This window comes from Convolutriloba macropyga, chromosome 8 (genome assembly GCF_964194025.1).
Source record: "Convolutriloba macropyga chromosome 8, txConMacr16.3, whole genome shotgun sequence".
NCBI classification, from domain to species: Eukaryota; Metazoa; Xenacoelomorpha; order Acoela; family Convolutidae; genus Convolutriloba; species Convolutriloba macropyga.
Genome location: NC_134475.1, coordinates 7,401,121 through 7,424,212, shown reverse-complemented (window position 1 = coordinate 7,424,212; position 23,092 = coordinate 7,401,121). Strand labels below are relative to the sequence as shown.

The 23,092-nt window shown below is 35.1% G+C and overlaps 2 protein-coding genes across 5 annotated transcripts in view; both read left to right on the top strand.

Moving 5' to 3' along the window:
• Positions 1-13,480, top strand: part of LOC142344425 (syntaxin-binding protein 5-like) — a 148,557-nt gene extending 135,077 nt beyond the window's left edge. For all 4 annotated transcript variants that reach the window (XM_075396057.1, XM_075396058.1, XM_075396059.1 and 1 more), the window contains 3 exons: positions 3,077-3,201; positions 5,373-5,500; positions 11,311-13,480. In XM_075396057.1, coding sequence (XP_075252172.1) covers positions 3,077-3,201; positions 5,373-5,500; positions 11,311-11,448 — 391 coding nt within the window. In that variant the 3' untranslated portion in view covers positions 11,449-13,480. The remainder of the gene's footprint in view (positions 1-3,076; positions 3,202-5,372; positions 5,501-11,310) is intronic.
• Positions 13,481-13,514: 34 nt separating this feature from the next.
• On the top strand, positions 13,515-22,666 carry LOC142344342 (uncharacterized). Its single transcript, XM_075395929.1, has 4 exons — positions 13,515-13,812; positions 18,159-18,408; positions 18,970-18,973; positions 22,380-22,666. The coding sequence occupies exons 1-4, from the start codon at positions 13,545-13,547 to the stop codon at positions 22,593-22,595; spliced, it is 738 nt and encodes a 245-aa protein (XP_075252044.1). The 5' UTR covers positions 13,515-13,544; the 3' UTR covers positions 22,596-22,666.
• The last annotated feature ends 426 nt before the right edge of the window (positions 22,667-23,092 follow it).

Below are 23,092 nucleotides of genomic sequence, written 5' to 3'. Positions count from 1 at the left end.
GAATTTACTGGCTTCGACACGCGTTTTTCGCAAAAAAGTAAACTAATTTTTGATTTTTGTCTATATGTGACGTTCTTTTGTAGACGTAAGACTTATTTTGATTGTCACAGTTCTCTACCGCTATCTTTGGACGAAGAAACAAAACTATTTAGTTTTTTCTTTTTGTAGCTAATGGATTTAATGACTTGTTTTCGAAAAATTCAAAAGTATTACCTAATTTTGCCCTTTTTTCTCTTTTTTAATACTTTTCACCTATTCTCATCAATGAAAGGTCGCATACCACATTATTGGCGGTCGAGGAATGCTCAATTGAACATATTTTTTGGGGTAAGATCTAGCTTTATGGCTTCGACAGCGTTTTCTTCCAAGTTTTAATTGAATATTTGTTTGTTCTCTTTGTTGTTCTCTTTGTAACCGCATATAAAGTTGAATGATAACAGGTCCTAATGCCCTTATATAGAGGCGTATCTGGTCATAAAACGTGTTGGATGTTTTCAATTGCTATCTAATGGTTTTCACTACTTTGAAAGTAATTGTTTTAAGCAAATTTTTTAAAACTTTTGCTGTTTTTTTTTTGTTCCTTTTGTCAATTGTTACCGAGCATTGTTATGGAATGGTCTCATATCTTTTCTAGTGAATTACAAGTTATTTTGTTTAGTTTGTTTTATCTGACGCCATTTTGACTTGTTAATAAGTTTTTTAATAAAAAAGTTTAATTAATGTTTGTTGTTATTGTTGTTTGATTTTGTTGTTCGCCTTGACTTGCTTTCTTAATAATGGCTAATCTCATCAATCTAATGTGGCATTTTTTACTCCACTGAATTATTTGCGTTGGAGGCCATCTTTTTGTTCATAAACGTTTCTTTTTGAAAAATACTGTTCCTCATTTGGTGGTAGACATTTATGCCAAAAATATGGATGAGCGGTGTCGGAACTTAATGTGCGAACGCACATTACCGAGCCTCCTTGTTTCTTTTTCATTCCGGATGTCCGTCAAGGGGCTCAACGACGGCTATTTTCCGGCAGTTTTAATTTGACTGCTATGTTTGTGTTCTATTGTATTCGTTCTGACTATGCTGTGTTTGAATGGATACCTAAGTTGCTCTAATTCAGAAATTAAGCACAGCTAAACTTGTATCAAAGTAGTACTAACGAATGGGTACTGAATGTATGCTCCATATGTTTAAGTCTGTCATCCACTTTCTTAACCACTATTTGTTTGAACCTCCTGTATTTTACCCTCAATAAATGCATCCTCTATTGGCTAATAACTGTAGTCACTGATGCCGGTTTTATTTCACCTCAATTTCAGACAATATCATCGAGATATAATTAACCGGCTACAATAGTTTTAGAAATTTTATTTAGGCAGCTGGATAAAATATAAGAATTAATAATCAAATATAGAAAACAGTTTTCCGATTTTCTTATGACGAGAAAGTTGCTGATAAAAATGCTGGCAATCGGCCTTTTTGATAAAGGCTTCTGGGGACTTTTGTTTATTTTCAATTATTTTCCATCGAGACTAAAGTGATAATTAGTAATGATAACTGCCTATGACTTGAGTGTTCTTTTTTATCAGAAGCATCCCTTTCATTGGGGTTTTCGGGACATGAGACTGATGATACTAGCGGCTTTTCTGAAATGCGGTAACCGGAAATTTTAGATAGCCAGCTTGTTCAAGTCCAATTATCAAACTTTTTTCTTTCCGCTGTTGCAATCATTTTTTCCTCCCTCTCTCTCTCTCTCTCTCTCTCTCTCTCTCTCTCTCTCTCTCTCTCTCTCTCTCTCTCTCTCTCTCTCGCGGTTTCTTGTTAGAATGTATGTAATTTGGCCAAACTTGTCTTTTGTTAATATTCTGTTCGTAAATGATTGATTTGCAAAATTCAGACTTTGATACTTTTCATACGAGCTGTGCTTTTGCGTGTAACTTTAATACAGCTTCAATTGTTTGTGCAAAAAGCTTTTCGTAGCTTAAATATAATTTTTCTCTAAATAATTGACTGAGTTGAATCTCACGTATTCATAGATATGTTCCAATTTAAGCTAAAACGTAGAAACACAAAAGCCATACAATTAAAACATACATTTTTGTAGAACTTCGAAAGATTCCATTTTGTAGAACTGCCTTAGTTAACACAGTGACAATTAGCATTTGCCCTTTTACCCTCTGAAATTCGACTTTCTGATAAAATTGCCTTTCTGAATTTGGTAAAAATTTCTGAAGTTTCAGTGTTCTTATTTTAAGAGCATTTCTTCCGTTGGCCATAAGAGGTTGAGTTTAAATGTCAAGCGATGACAGACTAACATGATTTAAATAATTGATCGGAGTTAACTCTAAATTGTCAGTACATCGTTTATTGTGACGAAACATAAGATTCATGTACAAAATTGATTACCACTTTTTGCGACGGGGTATTTTTAGTCAATAGCTCCGTGGGCGAATGTCAAGGATCCCAAACCCTTGTTTAAAATTAATTTTTCATTTAGTTTCGGGCCAGTAACCACCTAATGTGAACCGATTGTTACCGATTGACGTCATAAGTCATTACTGCTGAAATATAAGCAATAATTATGACCTTATTTATCTGATTTTGAAAGACGCGAAATTCGATTCCAACTGTTAGTCATCCAATTATGCATACCACCTTAATTTACTCTTCTGTATTTTGGTGCTTTGAATTATTTAGCAAAACAAATCGTTAGCGACGTTTTTGTTTCTGTCGCATGTTTTTCGCTTTGATTATTAGTGACAGACAAAAGAGCAGTAGTTAAAGTTATTATTTAAGAGTTCAATAACCTCCTCGCTTGTTACTTTTGCAAACTGTCGATATCCATTTTTAATATTATTCAAACTCGATAAAATTTGTATAAAAAGTTGGGATTATAAAGATTTCGTCATTGCGACAACGCTGCGATTGTCGTAAGAGTGCGTGATTAAATTCTCCACTTGTGCTAGTTTTGCGATAATAACTAGCGATAATAACTGACAACTTGATAAAAAAAAAGTTAAAAACGCTGGAAAACAAAACAATTGGTTGTGAGAGATGGTAAGAAGTGTGACAACTCTTTTCAGCCGTAAGTTGCAAGATAGTGTGGGGGTGTTTCACGTACAACAGCAGGAGATGCCCGAGCCACCCTCCCGAGGCCTCTTCAAGTCACTCTTCAGCTCATCCGCCCAAGTGGACAGGGACGAACTATGTAAGTATTCGAATGTCAAACAGTCTCAAATTTTGGAGACGTTATCAAAGTATCTTTCCTTGAACAATTTTGATAATTTGATATCGCTTTTGATAATGTTGGTATATCTCTTCTCTCTAGCAGTTTTTATATCAGAGGATTTCAGAATTTTTATTTTTAATGGTCGCCGTCAGCCTCTCAAACGGCTATTATTTAGGCGCTCTCCTTCTGTTCTGTTCACACATTTTATCTTCACACATTTTAATGATTTTTGAAGTCATTTTGGTCACGCCGAAACAGGATGTAGAGCGAAAAACGAGTGGAAAAAGCGCTTTCTCGCTAGCGGTTTTTTTTTTCACATGCGGCAATTTCACTTTGATTTTTAATTTTTTTCGATTATTTGGATAGGATTTTTTTCTAAATGGTTTTTCCAATCCATTCATAGTTTATTCTAGGCTGTTTTTTGTATGAACCAAATTTCCATTTCTCACTAGTGGTTTTTTCACATGCGGCATTTTGACGTTGCTTTTTGTTTTTTAGAAATGGTTTTCCCTATTCACTCATAGTCCGTGCGAGGTCTAGTTTTTTGTTTAGTTATTGAAAGTTCTTTGGATTGTACGTCAGGACTTGTCGTGCTATGTTTTTTTAAGATCTGTTCACACATTTTCTTGATTTTTGAATTCAAATTGGATTAGTGATTTTGTTCGCGCTGAAACAGGAAGTGGAGCGAAAAAGCGAGTGGTTTTGCGGCTTGAAATTGTTTTGCTCTAATTTTACAATAAAGTGAGAAAACGGTGTTGAACAAAAGTTCGCTTTCTCACTAGTGGTTTATTGTTCACATGCGGCGATTTCACTTTGATTTTTACTATATTTTCAATTTCTGAGACAGGATTTTTTTTCTAAATGGTTTTTGCTATCCATTCATAGTTCATTCTAAGCCTAGTTTTTTGTTTGAACCAAATTTCCATTTCTCGCTAGTGGTTTTTTGTTCGTGTTGCATTATGACAATGATGTTCTGTTGTTTTTCTTTTATCTGATTTTTTTAGAATTGGTTTTTCCAATTCACTCATAATCCGTTCTAGGCCCTTTTGTTTGCTTAGTCAATGAAAATTCTTTGTTGTACGCCAGAACTTGTCTTGCTATGTTTTTTTTAATTAGCTTTACCTTTTGAACACGTTTCTCGTTTTACCTAAGTCACGACTTTCTCGTTTCACTTCTGACTTACTTCACTCACTGTTTCAACTGAATGGTTTTTAAATTCTTTCACATTGAATTACGCAATATAGTGAATAAGGTCAAAGTCAAAAGAGCAAAATGAAAAGAGACGAGATAGACCGATAAAGCCAGGTCATTAAGTCATTGAGAATTTGGTTATCAAAGTTCATTAGTGTTTGCTTGCTCGCATTGGTATTAAGCTTATTAGCTTTCAGTTTAGAAGCTGAATTAAGTATAGTCTTAAAATCCAACTGGAACTGCACGTCGGAATTAGAACAATTTTGACACTGAAAAAAAATAGAAAAAAATTGGTCAGTTTTTTTTCTGTTTCAATCCCGATGTGTATCAAGCGCGTCAACGGCGGCTATATTCCGGCAATCAGCCGGCTATGTTAGTAAATGCCATGGCAAAAGTGTATGGAAGTTTTTTTAGTTTTCTATTCAGACTTTAAGAGGTGACGCAATTTAAGGGTTAGGGGGCATAAATTAATTGTGTAAAGTAAAAAGGATAACTACACTTATTCCGCCGTTTGTTTAATATGCTTTTTATTAAATAATGGTTGATTGCTTTGAGCACAGGCTCATAGTACCTGACTCTTTATATTACCTTAACATGAGCAAGCAAACTGGGAGAACTCATATTTTTTCGTTGACATAATTCACTGTCTTTGAAAGCAGAAACTGCTTCACCTTTTCTCCAGTTTCCGCGAAAATTAGTCCTACTCCAGCGAGGATAGGTTTTGGGACTGTTCTGAATGACGACGGCTCGCAATAACACTCGAAGGCAATAACCCCTAAGCAATTTCGAACGATAACGCAGTCTTAGATGAATCAGTGCTTACCTAGAACGCCATCAATCTAGATTTTGTTGTTCAAAATGAGAAAAATAGTAAAAAAAATATACATTTTTTGCCATCTGTTGAGCGCTAGCTCTGCAAAAAGCAGGTATCCAAATATAATTCTGGATTCTTATTTTAGTCGGTGAGAGCTGCGGGAAGGCTTCGAAGGGTCTGGCCAAGTACCAGCCAGGCACTGCAGCTACGAATCTCGAGGGTCACCGGGTAGCGGCCGGAACTGCGGCAGGCGAGGCTGCCAGAGCGCGCCAGGTAAACAGCCATATATGCTGAACACAATCTCATCTATATGATCAAACTTGACAAAAATTACTCAAGTGTATAGAATTGAATTTTTAGCAACCGGAAGTCAAGTTAATTAAACTAGCAATTGCTCCATGAATTTTTTAAAATGTTAGTAAAACTCGGTATCAATTGAATTGGCTGATATATTTAAATCTAGTATTGTTCTGATATTTTCACACTTTCCTCGTACCCGGTTATATCGCAATATAAAAACATGAAATGTAAAAACACTGAAGAACTATCTAATTGTGAAAAAAACTCTTGGAATAGTTAATGGTGGAGAGGAGTGAACGACTAAGCGACATTGAAGAGAGGTCTGAGGTGCTCATGGCCAAAGCGGAGACATTTGTTCACATCTCACAACAGCTCGCAGCTCACGAGGCCGAAAAGGCCGCTGAGCAGAAAGCGAGACAGAAAAACCAATTGAAGTATATTCATGTTTAGAACCCATATACGCTTCTATTCTAAATGCCAAAAGGGTACAATTTAGCAAAAAAAAATGAAATATCCCTCGTGTTTGCTTATAACCACCTCAATTATGGTGATAGTAATCTTAAATTATACTATTAGTCGTAGTCGGACTTCAATTTTTGACTACTGTCACGATTTATAAATGTATTTATAATGAATGGATTAGGATCTACAGTTTCCGGTTTGGTATCCCGTTCAAAGTCAGTATTAAGTGGGGAAAGGTCTGATTAGCCTTTTGTACTAAATTTTTTTGATCAACCTAAATTGCTCAAATTTCAAGTTAACCTTGTGGTTTTTGTGTTGTTTAGTGCTTGTCCAATTGCTCTGAAACAAATTTTTAAGCTGTTATTTAGGCCATAATTTTTAATAGCCGCACAGCGATAGCTGGGGCTATTATTGGCCTTCTCTTGGTTTTTTTTACAATTCAAAGAATTTGAATTGTATTGGGGCGCTGTCTTTTTTTTAAGATCTGTTCACAAATTTTCATGATTTTTGAAGCCAAATTGGAGTAGTGATTTTGGTCACGCCGAATCAGGAAGTGGAGCGAAAAAGCTAGTGGTTTTGCGGCGTGAAATTTTTTTGCTGTAATTTTAAAATAGAGTGAGAAAATGGTGTTTGAACAAAAATTTGCTTTCTCGCTAAGGGTTTTTTGTTCACATGCGGCAATTTCATTTTGATTTTTACTGGGTTTACATTTTTTTGTATAAGATTTTTTTGGTAATGTTTTTCCAATCCATTCATAGTTCATTCTAGGCCTAGTTTTTTTGTTTGAACCAAATTTTCATTTCTCGCTAGTGGTGTTTTGTTCACATGCGGCATTTTGACACCGATTTTTAAAAAAAAATTTATCTGATTTTTTTAGAAATGGTTTTCCCATTTCACTCATAGTCCGTTATTAGTCGTTTATTATTTAGTCAATGAAAATTCTTTGAATTGTACGTCAGGACTTGTCCTGCTATGTTTTTTTTTTATTTCGGCGTCATGATTTTTGTTACGACCATATGACGTCACAGCCACTTTTTGTTCATTCGTTCATGCAATTTCAACTGAATTGCATGTGTGACGTCATTTTTTGCTCTTAGTGGAGCGAGTTTTTTTGTTCATGCGCGTGATTCAATTTTTGGTCACACTTGACTTACCTCACTCTCAAAAATGACTTCCTCAATTTGAAATTGACTTTTATTTACTTTAATTCAAAGAGATAAGGTCAAATGGGTGTGTGTCACTCTAAATGAAGGTTATTTAAGATCAGCTAATAGAGGCAGCAGTAACTTATACAGATTTTTAGCCAAAATATAACAGATCAGCCTTCAATGAAAAGGCGAATTTTTTTGGTCTGTCTTTTTTACTGTTTTTTTAGACTGGCGATCTACGAATCTATTGCGGCTATTTTCTGGCATTCTGCCAGCTACGTTTTGTAAGTTTTTGTGAGACAGGTTTTGAGATCCCCTAAAGCGAATTTAATTCTTCCTTTTTTTAATTTAGATTGGCTATCTTTCGTTTATTTGGTTTTGTATCTTGGTCATTCAAACCAAGACTGTTTGGGTCTTTCCCATTATAGCCCCCCCCCAAACTTAATGATTAGATAACGTATACCCCCCAGCATGGTAATTATATACCATAAGGGGGCTATAATTCCATTGGGGGCTATAATGGGAAAGACCCGACTATTTTACTGAACATTTAAGTTTGAGTTTCGCGAATTGGACTCAAAAATTAATCATTATTTATCACAGTTTATTTGCGGAATGCGAATGAGAGTTGTGCTACAAAGTATTTATGGTGAGCTATTCCCGTCATTATCAGATAAGTTGTGGCTAGGAACGGGAAATCCCTTACTTGCTATAGATAGCAGTCGAACATCAAAGTCAAACATTAGGTGACTAATGGAATGGTATTTAGCGACTTCTGAATGAATTATGTGAAGTGATGTAGGTCGGGGAATGATTGAAAAATTTTGTTTCCAAAACAAAATATTTCAAAAATTTTAAAATTTCTTAAGATTTCTCTTGTTTCCCTAGACTATAATGACTCAAAACGCGTTTGTTGAAGGCAGTAGATTTTTCTACTGTTGTTCAGCTGTTTGATTGCAACTGGTGAATATGATTTAGAGAACTTTTCAGGAGAAAGAAAGCTAGATTTTTGTAAAATGCAATTAGCAAAACTTAATTAAATTTTTTTAATTAATAGCCGCCGTCAGCCTCTCAAGGACTATTATTTAGGCGCTCTCCTTTAGAATTTGAATTGCATGGGGGCGCTGTATTTTTTACCTGTATATTTTACGCTGTTTTTGAGACAGCGAGAAATTGAGTGAGGTGAAAAAAAATTTTCTGTAAGCGAGCGAAATTTTGTGCTCACGTGTGGTGCGGCTTTTTAAAACCGTTTTTTTGTTTATTTTTGGTTTAGAAGTTTGTTTATATTGTATTATTTTAGCGTTGTTTTGATGGTTTTTTGTAGGTTCCTGGTCATTAATATACCATTTTGCAGGTTTTTAAGCTATTTTGCTGAATTTTAGGTGATTTTTTGCAATATTAATTATGGAGTTTTTAGATACCAAGTGATTACCGTTTTATTGATATTAAACGATTTTTTTGTTAAGAAGAATGATAATAAACTGAAAAAAATGACAATAAACTGAGAAAAATGGCAATAAACAGAAATTTGAGAAGCTTTTCAATACTCTTTTTGCTCCAGTGAACATTTTTTGCTCCATGTGCTCTCGTGAAATAAAAAAACGCATATATTTTTTAAGATTTTGTTTCAAGATGTTTTTGGATGCCCTTTGTGTGTCTAAGTTTTTATAGCATTTGGCCTATAGTCCAATTTAGTTGTTTTGATGCTGTGGTTCAACTTGCAGTGGTTCAATGAAATAAAACTTTTTTTAAACTTTCAGCCCAATGTGAAATTACATGCTTTATAGTCTTTTCCGGATACTTCATTGTTTATTTTTATTTTGTTGCTTTAAAGTCATTAGCGATACTCAGTAGGATAAGCATTGTTATTTATTGTGGTCACTCAGTAGAATAAGCCTTAGGCTAGTTAGGGGCGCTAGTTTTCTTCGATTTGTTTCCGGAATTCTTCCGGCTATGTTTTTTTAAGATCTGTTCATACATTTGTATGATTTTTCTGGTCAAATTGGAGTAGCGATTTTTTTTTTGCAGTTAAAATTTGTGTTCTTGACGTCATTTCTCGTGACTTACCTCACCCAAAAATTGACTTCTAAACTCACTTATTGAACATTAAGTTTTAAAAGGTCAATAGTGTGCATCTAAGTAGTGCCAAACTTATATGCCCTAGTTCCTGATTGATAGAGTCTTGAGTTTTAATATCGAATTTTTATTTTGAAAAAGATCCATAAGGGCTGTTTCCTTGTAGAGCAAATGTTTCTCATAAAAATGACAGTCCAAATCCAACCCAAAAAGTCTCGTCTATTAAAAAGCTGGTGGTCGATCTGTCAATCTTGTTAATAGCCGCCCTCATCTTCCCAGCCGGCTATTATAGCGCTCCTATTTTTTTTTACTTCGTCGAACTTTTTTTCGCTTTACCCATTTTGCCGCTTTTTCGACATTTTGCGTGAAATCTTAGGCTAGTTTCACTCTTCTGTCATTCTGCTCAAAGTCCTTTTAAAGAGCAGCTGCTCAGCAAAGCAGTTCAAAATGAGTAGAGTCAGTATTAAAAAAATCAAAGTCAGAAATAGAAACGGGATAAACCCATAAAGCCCATTTTTAGATGCCCGGTACTTGAACTTTGTTCTCATAAGTTTTAGTTACTATCTATAATGCTTATTGGTATTGATACTAGACCCTGTAGCCTCTCACTGAGAGACAGGAGTATGCTCAATAACGAAATCACATCAAATTAAATCGCACTTAAAAATGTTTTTATACAAAAATCAATTTTGTTGATATTTTATTTTCTTTCAATCCCAATAGAGTTATGGGAATCAACGGCGGCTATTTTCCGGCAATCTGCCGGGTATGTTTTCTTTAGTTTTTTCAAATCATGGTAAGCCACAAGAGTCTACCGCGGCTGTTTTCCGGCAATCTGCCGGCTATGTTTTGATTTTGTGTTGTTGATGATTCAAAATTGAAGAAAGTAAATTTGTCTTTTAAATGCTGTTAACAGTGTTCTGATAATTGTTTTCAATCTAAATAATTGACCGTTTTCGCTTGACAGTAGTTTTGTTTTAGAATGTTTTTTTGGAATGTTCTTCTTGAGCGATTTTACTTTTCGACTAACTTTTTGCTCTCTTTTTCGTAAGTCGCTAATCTCAAATGGCGGAAGTTAACTTCTAAAAGTCAAATGAGAAGTGCGCCGAACTGTGTTTGGCGCTGGTTCTCACGTTATATATATTTCTCACATTATATTCCGTTTCTCATGAGGCTCTCTATTCTCTATGGATCAATAAGTCCTGATTGCTTCAACGCTCGGATATACTGTTTCAGCCCCCTCCTCCAGTGTTTTCTATGCCCCCAGTTACATACAATTTGTGTGTTGTTATATAGCACGTTGTTACTATGTAAAAATATAAAACGTGCGTACCGGGCATCTATTAGAGATGCAGCTATATCAGCTGGGGTTGAAGTCAACTGTCGACGAATGAATATGGCAAAATTGACGAAAATGCGTTATGATCGGAAGTGACGTTTGCTCCAATTAATAATTCTGTATATTTCATTTTTCCTCGTTCCTTTTCCATACGTCACTTTTTTTGACTCGTAGGTAACAATAGTGCATTGATTGCCTAGTGTTTGAGTCATTTACTATGATACGAGCATTACTAAGCAAAGATAAAATTTCCCTAGCAGTTATTGCTAATTGGATATATGACAGCGAATACAGCCTCGTTGAAATTGTAATTTATAAAAATATTTATGAACTTGTCATGTTTGACAGATTTCCATTAATTAGATTGTAAACTGATGTCTGCTAAGCACTGTGTAACGATATTGAAATTTGTTATGTAATATGTAATGATATTGCGTAATAGTTTGAGGTAAGAGCTTAGTTGCCCATGTTGCTTCCTGCAAACCCATAGACAGTAAAGGCCTATTTGGATCTGTTCTGTCCCTCTTCTCAGTGTTTTATACCCCCCCCCCCCCCCAGATATAAGTTATGTATTGTTATACAGCACTGTACTATGTAAAAATTTCACATTCGCCTCGTGGAGAAAAGGATGTATGCCCACTAAGCCCTGGGTGGGGGGGGGGGGGAGAACAGATGGCCTATTTTTGTGCTTACACTGGTAGACATATATAATTGCTATCGAATATCAATGATTAATGGTGGTTTTCTGTGTTGTGTAGGCGTTGGTCGAACGTGGCGAGAAGCTTAGCCAGGTGGAAGAAGCCACCGCCCAAATGCTAGCAGGAGCCACTAACTTCTCAAAGAACGCAGAGGGTCTAGCTGACAAGTACAAGAACAAAAAGTGGTACCAGTTATAACACCTGCCACACAACATCACCACCTCACGCCATTATTCATCCCTCTTCCAGACTAGACCAGACAAATCTTATAGTTATATTACTCCAAAGATGGCACCAGCTACAGACCAGTCAAAACTTACCATCGTTTACAGTCCTTTAAAAATGGTACCTTATGACACGCTAAGCTTCATCAACACTCCAGACCAGGCAAAACGTATCATTGTTTGTTTCTCTTATTGATCGCAATTTACTTGAATGTCACACGGCCTGAAACCCGACCATTAAGCCTTTCTGCCCTCGCCAAAATCAACCAGTTATGTAGAAACGCACTTAAGAGATTTGTCGCAACTCGGTTAGCTATTTACTATTGACAGTCTTTTTTAAATATCCACGGTTTTCAAATTCGAAAACCTTTATTGGCAGTTTCTTTAATATTAAATTATTCACTCGAGGTTAAGTTCACTTTAACGTTAAGTAGTTTTATGACTGAATCGCAATCCCCAAAATAATACGAAATCAACGTAAACAGTGGACTTAGACGTGCTTTTGAAAAATCCTGGCATAATTCAAAGAGATCTTTGACCTGTTCGCGAGTTTTTAAACCATTGAAAAACTAATTTAAGATTGACGGTTGTCCCTTGAGTCGTGACTTGTAACGGTCAAATTTATCTTCTCTCAACAGCATTTTACTGGATACAATTTTGTGGATAACTGCAAGTTTTGTATATCGAGATCTCACGATAATGGTAATTAAATATTTTCGATTTCAAACTGAAGTTATCACAAAGCGAGAGAAATCGCAAATCTAGGCTGCTCACAAATGACCTTTGATGGTGAATTTTTACCATCATCCAACACACGGTTTATAACTATCCACACGCTACAGTGTTATAGTGGAAATTATCCGGATGCGCTTTATAGAAAAAAAACCGATCAACGATGAATTTGCACTGTGAAAAAGTGCGAAGGTTATCAATTTGGTTTTACGAGTACGATAAAAAAAAAATGTTCAACTGCCCTAATTTTAAACTCATTTCTTGTATTGGTAATCCAGATTTGATATCATTCGAACTCCTGACAAGTCCCTAAAATCGCTATGGCTTTAGAACTAATCGACTGGAAAAAAACTAACGCGCCAAATTATGATTAGTTATGATAGAACTGAAAATGAACTTCTGTAATGCTTTATCTCCAAATTTTTCTTTCTCGCTAACAAAAACTCGCTTTCTAGCTGCTTAAAATTACTTGTTTAATAAATAATTATAATTTGAAATTTTGTCGAAATAGTACTATATTGTCTTGTAATTGTGTAAGGACGCTTCAGGATTTATTTATGAAATTGTATGGATAATAATTTGCTAAAGCTTCATTTAACTTGTGCTGCAAATTTTCGTGTTGCATTGTTAATGTTGATTATAGAAATGCTTCTTATTAAATTACAAGTAATTAATATCATAATTTACAAAATATTGTCGATTTTGAAATTGTTCTGTTAGCGATAGGTTAAAACTGTTTTTGTGTGCTTATATACAATGTGTGTTGTGGAGAGATTGAAAGATAAAATTTCTGCTGAATGTTAATGTGCCAAATGTTCGAACACATTCCCCGTTGTGAAAAATGCTACCGATGTTGCATTCAATTGTAACTTGCATTTCGAATTCACACAAATATCGATTACTAAAATCGTTGAGGGGTGTGCTATTTAGTCCATCATCGATTAAGTTTTTAAATTTTTTTGAACTCATGAAAAAACTTCACAAAATGTGAAAAGTTTCAAAATAGCACTCCCAATAAATTTAGCACCGCGTATTTACAAAAAAAAATTATCAATTTATATTATTATTGTAGAAGTTAGAAATACGTTTTGGTAATATGCTGAATTTTATTTACTCGCTGCTAATAATAAATAGGGTTTTGTTTTTTGAACAAATCGCTGAAACTGCTAAAGTATAAATTATTTGCGTTAAGAACGTTTCAGCGATAAATATAAAGTATTTTACATTGAAGTATTTATGCATATGTGTAAAGTTTAATTCACAATTTGTCAGAAGTTTGTTGTTCACTTATTTACATCTAAAAAGACAGTCAGCAGTTTTGGTTCTTAAGCTTAAACAATGCAAAGATATTCAGCGAATAGAAAAAAGTCTTTTTCGTCAACGTATTCGAGTGATTTTGAGCACACGTTTTACATATTCTCTTACTCTTTTGAACTTCTTGAAGTATTTTGTCAACAATTTCACTGGAATATTTACTCAAATTACTTCCAAAATGTCTACTGGCGCATGCTTCCAGAAACTGAAAATGCCACAATGCAGTTTGTATGGAATCAGGATTTCAAACTGGTCATTTACTTCAGAATATTGACCGAGTCCAAAATAGGGAGTACTTTCTACCTTTTCAAAGATAGTAGCTTTCCAGCTTTCATCTTCCAACCCTTCAAATTTGAACTTAGGGGTTAGGAGCGTAATACAAGCCCTAGCTCTGGTTAAGGCCAATTAAGCGTACCGATATCTTTTGCGCAGTGATACAAAAGTGGTATCATTGAAAACTTGAAAAAATGAATCAATTGTTGAAGAGGTTTTCTCAAATTTTGCATTTCTCGACAAAGTTGCGCCTTCTGTTCCTTCTATCAGAATCAGCGGTGTCGTGATCGTAGACTATTTTTTGTGTTCGTTGCTTCTCAAATTTGTCATTTGACGAATTATTTTGGCTTCCAAATTTTTTAGCTTTATATATGTGTCGCGCTTGAGCGCAATGGTTAACAGCGGACCTATCTCCACATGTTTTAACGATCCTTCAACATGCAGTCTAGTCGACCATACTCAAGCTGCTGATCTTCATATGTTTTTGTGCCCATTAAGCATACAGCTTAGCAAAAACAAGCTAGACAGTAAGGCCATTGCCCAAAATTTTGCATATGTGGCCAGTTCAATAGACGAAAGCACTAGGCGTCGGTAGCGCAAGTGATTAGACCTATGGCTGTGAAGCGAGGGGAATGGGTTCGAGCCCGAAAAGGGAAGAAGGATGCATAATGTGCCGGTAAAAACTGGGGATTAGGTTGTCTTTTTCTTGCCTTCTTCATTTCTGTGCTTCTATTGGTTATTCATAACTTGTATTCGTTCTTTTTTTCTTCCATCTTTTCTTTCTTTCTACGTTTCTTCCTCTCCCTCTTATCTCTTATATTAAATGGAAGGCGCACTTGTGCGCAATGGTTAACAGCGCACCTATCTTCGAATGTTTTAACGATACTTAAACATGCAGCCTACACGACCATGCTTAAGCTTATCGTCTGCAAATATTTTTGTTCTTCTTAAGCATGCACATTAGCAAAAACAAGCGAGACAAAAAAGCTATCGACCAAATTTTGCGTTTGTAGTGAGTTCAAATGACAAAAGCAAAAGGCGTCGTTAGCGCAAGGGATCAAACCTGTGGCTGTTAAGCGGGGGATGTGTTCACACCCAAGTTGATGCGAAAAATGGCTCTTGTTTCCTTCACCTAAGAATGGGATAATCGTTGTTTTTCATCCGTCCCTGTCGTCTTTTCTTGTTTTCTTTTCCTCTCTTAATTTTTTCTTATCTTTTTTATAGAATTTTTTATCATTCTTTAAATTATTTCTTACTCGAATGCTGTACCACCATTATCAAATTTCAAGCTTCGCATGTTTTAATGGTCATCGAACATGCAGCCTAGTGTAATGCATGCGTTATAAGACGCGCTATATCGCCTTACTTAAGCTTCTAATTTCTCATTTTTTGCACTAACAAAGCATGCTTCATAGCAGAAACCGCCAACGAATTAGCCACTAACCAAAAATTTGCTCATTAGAAAGGTCAATAGGCGTAAGCAATAGGTATCGGTAGCCTAGAGGATAAAACAATTGACTGTCGAGCGAGGGGTAGGGGTTCCGGTCTAGTTAAAGGTGGAAAGGGACGCACAATTTCCTGAATAACAGTTTTGATAATTCGGTTTTACTTTTCGTTGGTTCTTTTTTCGTTTCTTTTATTTTGATCCTTTTTCTAGTTTGTCATATTTTAGACCTAATCTGCACTTGTTTTGCGCTCATTAAGCTTGCCAAAGCAGGCAAGTCATTGAACAAAATTTTGCTGACTCAGTAAGAGCGAGACAAATGCTGTTTGCATCGGTAGCGTAAGCGATAAAACCAATGGCTGTTTAGCGAGGGGCTTGGGTTCGCACCCGTATAAATTCGAAAATGGCTCTTGTTTTCTTGACACAAGAAACGGGTAATTGTTATTTTCATCCACTCTTTTTTATTCTTGCTTTATTTTTTCGGGTCTAATTTTTCTTTGTTATAGATTTTCCATCTGTCTACTGATTCTATTAAATGTAAGCCGTACTTGAGCAAAATGGTTAGCAGATATTCTCTTGTCACATGCCTTTAGTGTCCTTCGAGCTGCAGCCGAGCTGAACACCAGCGTTGCAAGACGCGCTAATCGTCAATTTTTAAGCTCCTAATCTTCACATGTGTTTCCGTTCATCAAACATGTAGCATAAATAGGCGGGCCCAAAATGGCATAAAACAAAAAATTGTTGGTTTAGAAGGAGCTATAGTCAAATGCAATACGCATCGGTAGCCTAAGGGTTGATACCCATGGCTCCTAATCGAGGGTTATTGGTTCGTGCCCGAGTTAGTGTCATGTTCTTCTTTATTGAACCAAAAAAATAGTAGTTATTCATTCCTGATTTTCTTTCTTCCTTTCCTCCTCTTTATCTTTGTTATGTTTTTCTTTATTTTATAGTGCCGTTTTATAGATTGTTCTGGTAATTTTCGAGTGTTTTATTGCTCTCCAAACTTGCAGCGTAACGTAGAACATGCGTTTTGTGACGGTTTAGGCCACCATTTAGAAATTCGTTATCTGAGCATGTCTTGTCGCTCCTTAAACTAGCGATACTACAAAGACAAAAACAGTTTGACCAAAAAGTTGCTGATACATAGGGCAGTAAACGTAAAAAATGGAGATTGGTGGCGTAAGCGGTAAGGCCTATGGCATTCAAACGAGTGTCATGGGTTGGGGCCGTGTTTGTAGTATTAAAAAATCATAATTTAATTTAAACCTATTTTGTTAAACGATTTTCTTCCAATGCTTTTGCGGGCCTACTAGTCTTGTTTAAACTAGTGTAAAATTAGGCTCTGGATTAGGTTATATTTATTCAGATATATATTCAGATATCTTGCGGGTAAAAACGTGATGAACATTGAAGACTTTAAATTTTACAACGTCTTCAGATGTTATCGACCATATTCTGGGTTGGACTGTCTTGGGCAAACGATTCTTATCAGTTCTCATTGTCGGCGTTTATTATAAGATTATAAATTTTACAATAACTCAAGCCATTTTTTGAGGAACGCAATAAAAGACAAGTGATAAAATCACTGTCCACAGAAACGTTATAGGAGTTTTGTTTAAAATATATCACACTAAAAGCAAAATGTATGAAAGAAGTTTGTTTATAGTTTTTATTTTGCAGGGTGAGCTTGGCTGTATTCGATACTTATGGTTTTCTTCTTTTTCTACGTCATTGGTTATTTTTATTAGCGGCGAGCTCATAGCTGAATTGTAGGACATGTTTAATCATTAAAGATATAGGTTAATTTAAGTGTAGTCATATTGGTACTTCAAGCTGTACAAAACCCTTCCCAAATGGATAAACTAAAACGGCCTAAAAACTCGAATATGCAATCTTTTGGAGTGAAGGGTTAAAGAATTTGTTTTTCTGGCAATTTGTTTAAGTTCAAGTTTTTACGAATATCACTTTATATAATCGACCATGGCGTCAAGTCAGTTCCCTGCCTTTTGCTATCTGTTTCCTCTGACGTCTGATTGTTTCTCTAATTGTCTTGACAATCTTGTCTATGTCCAGATAGGCGCATTTTGACTTCCAGTCGACATAAGAACATTAAAAAATTTTATGAATACCAAACTGCGTTTCTGCAAAATTTAGATCGGTCATTTTTGAAGATAAATTTTTCTATGGAGCAGGAAAAAAAAATGCAGTTTTTGTTCTTAAACTTACTCATAAAAATCGAAACTTGCATTGACATTCGCTTATTTTTTACTCCTTGTATTGCTATGTGTTACCATGAAGAGGACAACTATGTTACCGTGAAAATTGTTCTGTAACATTTCTAGTTGTCACTTAACTTTCGTTAACGTTCGCATAACTTTCGTTATTGTTATTTATCAGTGAACCGTCAACAACTGGTCGAAGTTTTTTGCTGATCATTTTAGATGATCGGAAAAAGCTTTTCAAATTGTGGTAAAAATTGATAGACAAACCCTGATAATTAAGTTAGTCCTGAAAACCTAAATTTTTCAAAACAGCCAATCATTGTGAAATTGGGTTGATTTTGGCATTGCGTATTGATTTACTGGAGGTAACACTGGAAAAAAATAACATCGACACAATATTGAAGATCGTCCATTTGTTAACGTAATAACGATCAAAAATTCATAAAATTTTAATATCTTCCAATAAATGTGGTTTGCTTTTTTGCAATTTATAGCAATTTTCTTTTTAGCTGAATTCTTACAGAGGGTTGAAATTCTGTGTCGGTCATATGACAATTACTCAAATCTGAGTTTAAGATAACATTATTGCGCCACCTTGATCAAAATTGCGCTACCTTTTTACACTCCAAGTTTTCCATGTTATTTTTGAGGTCAATCTTAGGCCCGGGTAGTTGGAGAAAAAGGTATGTAAGTTGACAGGACCAGGAATTCGGCAGAAGTTGGGACTTTCTGACGATGACAGGCTTTACTTCATAGAACTGGCGGGAGACGAACTTCAGAAAAGCTTTAGAGATACTCTGCAGAAAGAGGGATGTCGAACTAGTTATTTCGATGTCATCTATAAACGTCTCATGGTCGATTACCAGGAAGTCATGAAGCTGGAGCTGGAGCAGGAATTGTTTCCTATTCTCTTCTTTCAGACCCGCATCCTGAATCTAACCCCAGCTTAGCGATGCTTCCTTCTCAGTGAAACGAACCTTGATACACTTTGCCGTCGCCAATATGTTCAATCTTACCATATTTTGATTCCAAATTGCATCAATCACAGTTCTAACATGTCCGTTTTATATGACTTAACAACCGAGTGATTATAAATCAAACAAGGCGGCTCGGTAATGTGCGATCGCACATAAGGTTCCGACCCCGCTCATCCACAATTTTGGCATAATTGCCTACCAAATGAGGAACAGATAGAAAAACACAAAAAATTCAAGTATTTTTCAAAAAAAAACTGGTGTATAAACGAAAAGATAGCCTCCAAAGCAAATAACTCAGTGGAGTAAAAAAATGATGCATTAGATTGATGAGATATGCCGATATTAAGAAAGCGAGTGAAGACGAACGGCAAAATCAAACAACAACAAACATTAATTACATCAAAAAATTTATGTCCGTTTTAAAAAACAAAACTTAATAACAAAGTCAAAATAGCATCAGATAAAACTGAAAATAAACAAAATAACTTGTAATTCACCCGAAAACAATGGTTATGCACCAGTTCATAATAAAGCTTGGTAACATTTGGACAAAAAAGAACAGAAACTTTAAAGTTAGAAAATTCGCTGAATTTAAAAAAAAATTAATTTCAAAGTAATGAAACCCATTAGGAATCAACTAAAATATCCCATAGGTTTACAATTACCAATAGAAGGGAATTAGGAACTCTTGGTATTCAATTTTTTATGCAGTTACAAAAAGAACAACAAATAGAAAACAAACTAAAAATCAAATAAAAATTGACAGAAAATGCTTTGGAAGCCGTAAAGCCATACTTTGGCCCCCAAAATATGCTCGATTCCACCTTCGTCGATAATGAATTATGCGGTCGCTCATTAATGAAAATAAGCAACAGATATACAAAAAAGAAAAAATGCAAAATTATGTAATACTTGTTTTCTTTCGAAAAAAATTTATTTCCAAAAGACATGAAAGCCATTAATTACAAATGAAAAAGTTGAATAGTTTCATCAATTCCTCCAAAGGAAGCTCTTGAGACCTGCAATTATCCAGAATATGTCTTACGTCTATAAAAAGAACGTCAAATATGACAAAAATCAAAAATTTATTTACTTTTTTTTGTGAAAAACCGGTGTGGAAGCCACTAAAGTCATAACGAATTCTCTTAAAACTTTAGATTTTGTGAAGGCAATCCCTTTTCACACCTTTCCAGAAAAAGTATTATGTGACCTCTCATTAATGAAACTAGGTAACAGTTAGACCAAAAAGAACAAAAGCAAGATTATGTAACTTTTTTTCGAAAAAAATTTATTTCGAAAAGACATGAAAGCCCTTAATTACAAAATGAAAAAATTGAATAGGATCGTTTATTCTTCCAAAGAAGCCCTCGAGACCTGCAATTAACCAGAACATGTCTTACGTCTACAAAAAGAACGTCAAATATGACAAAAATCAAAAATTAATTTACTTTTTTTTGTGAAAAACCAGTGTCGAAGCCAGTAAATTCATAACGAGTTCTTTAAAAACATTAGATTTTGAGACACCAATCCCTTTTGACAACTTTTCTTGACAAAAATTATGTCATTTTTAACCTTTAAATAACGAGATCAGTTAACAAACCGACAAAAAAGGAACAAAACTGCGAAATTGAAATGTTTTTTTTTTCATTTTGGAAAACAATTGTTTTCAAAGTCATGAAAGCCATTATCTATTTTCTAATATCAGAACATCGGTTCATCTACTCTTCCAGGAAAAGCCAATCAACCTGGTCATTGTACAAGAAATTAAATACGACTAAAAAGACAAAGTAAAAACGACAGTTAAAGACAAAAATTAAAAAATTCAATTAAATTCTTCGAGAAAGTATTGTCTAAGCGGTAAAGAACCACAATCTATATCTTTAAGGATTAAAATATTATCAATTGTGCGTTATTTGAACTCGAAAAATGTGATATAGGAACTAACAATAATGTGATAATTTGACAAAATTAGAAATCATGAAAAATTGGCAAATATCTAAAAATTAAAAAAAAAACTTGTGAAATCTAGTAGTATCAAAGCCAGAACACCATAACTTAAGGCGTAAAACCGCAATAAAGACTAAATTTGAATTCAGCAGAAAGAAGGAGCATTCGTTGATTAATCACACTAAGCTAAAAGTTGACCAAAAAAAGAAAAACATGGAGGCAAAGTTTATCAAGCCGTTTTTTATTTAAAAACCAAATAATTTAAAAGTGAAAACGACCATAAGCTTTCAAGCAATCAATTAGATAAATTATTTTTGAGCTAATTAGGGAGTCAATTGGACCTATCAGTAGTGAGCTTTGATTTGAAATGTTCTGTTATTTAATTAATATAAAAAAGATAGAATTTTTTTAAATAAAAAACCGACTGATGACAATCCGAATTTTTTTTGGATTGTAACGGTCCAAGATTGGAAAAGAACTAGTCCTGCTTGTGTTGATTGTCCATTAGTAATATCTAATTTTTGGAATGTCGTTGATACAGATTTTTTGTTAAAAAATCAAAAGTAAATGCCGCGTTTTTGATAATCAAAGAATATAAATAGCAAAAAACGGCAAAGTTTTATTTACAGAGCACTCTCAACGGAAGTTGAATTCAAATTAGCCCCTTTTTCAGTCTACAAAGATTGTGTTAGCGGTTTTTGGGTGTGAACTTCCTGCAAATTTAATCAGAGTGGACTAAAGAAACTTATTTCGTGCTGTTTTTTGATGAAAAGTCTGAGTTTTGTGAAATTTTTAGCAAGAATTTAAGACAAAACAAATTCAATGAAAATAGCCGACAATGTAATTTGTCTTTAAACGTAAATTCAACAACATTTTCATGAAAAATTTTATTAAATTTTATCAAAATTGACGAAATTGTAGTCAAAAATTCCGAAAAAAAGGTGAATGAAATCAACGGAATTCACTCTATTTTCTCGAAAGTTTAAACCTCGATATCTCCCTGTCAAAAACGAAAATCAAAAAAATCTTTTTAATTCCATATTCTACGCTGGACAAGCTGTCTCATGGTACCAGTCTCAACTCTCTACGATAAATATATCGATAGGCCAAAATTGACTGAACAAAAAAAAACCCAGTTGAGTATATAGTTCCTCCCCCCCCCCTCAAGAGGGGTCGAGACAATAAAAATGGCGCCTCACATATTTCAAAATCAAAATGGCGAAACACTCCGAAGTTAATGGCAGTCATTAACGGTCCGATTATTTCTTGCCAAGTCATGGTTAATCTTTCTTGTTTATCTTACCAAGATCTTTTCTTGATACCCATGCAAAGATCTTGCAAATTTGTACAAATCTTGATATTATCATAGCAAAGGCCATGTCAAGATTTTGGCAAGATTTACCATGTTTTAGTTTGTTTCTTATCAAGGCTTATCAAGTTTCAATTCACTGGGAGTCACTTCTTCCTTTGCTTCCGGCTTTTTTGTCAACCTGAAATTAAGTCCAAGAAAAGTATACCTTATAACAACAATTAAAACCATCAAGTGCACATTTTAAGTGGAATTTCGTTGAAATTGAATTTCTTTTACTTTCGTCATCTTAAAACGTGCGCGTTTCGTGTTTTAAGCATGGTTATGTGACTCTGCAGAAGTCACTTCGAAATTCTGACTTAATATCTCGAACCACTTCGGGGTTCTCGATAAACGCCAGAATTTCTCAGTGACTTCAAGCAGAGTCACTTAACCATTACATTAACAGTATATGAGACAGAATACGTAGGGCTTGGGGAAATGGCTTTGGGGTGAAAGCTTTGAGGGTTTTAATGTCTGGGGAAAAGGGTGTTAAAATAATGGTGGCTAAGTGGACACCATTCTCGTTCTAAACTAGTATCATACTACAATATGGAAAAAATTTCTTGTAAATTTATTGAGCTCTTAGACACTCAAAGTTTTTGTTGATCTTTTCTGTTGAATTGGAAACAATAAACCATAATGCAGAAATCTGATCTCGATATTGGTGACAAGAATGGGTCCGTGAGAGATGGCTCCTTACAACGAGCATCCATTGATCAGAGGTCAAAGTTGGGTACAGAGAGGGGAGGTAGCAAGAGAGGGGGCTCTATCGCAGTTGGATCCAGGTCTGCCAGTATCAAACCCGGATCAATAGCCGGAGGTGGTGGAGGAACATCCAGACGGCAATCCAATCTGAGATAATGAGCAATCACAAATTTTTCAAACTATCAGCAGGGCTCTTGTAGACTAGACCCCCCCCCCCACACACACACACACACACAAAATTTGAAATACGTCATTTTAGTATGGTTTGGTAATTAGGTTTTATAGGCATTAGCCACATTATAATTTCGGGGCTATTATGGAGAAGAGCCGATAGATTACCCAATATGTGTCAATTCCAATTTTTTTATATTTATAATTTTCGAGGCATCTACTGAGTAAGCTGATCTCAACCGCTGCCGGAGTTAAGTCCGAAATTGAACATGCGATGGAGGAGGAGTGGGGGGGGGGGGGGTTAGGGGATGAGAGGTTACCGTGGAGAAGCTGGGACGTTAATGAAGCCCAGCTCATAACAATATACAGCCCTTTCCCCTTTCTTGATAGCTACTCTTGTAATTAAAGTTTTGCTGTTTGGGTTGGTTTCTATTCCCTCGTTTTTCACTGCTCTCTGGCTTAATTATACTTCTTCCCTGGCT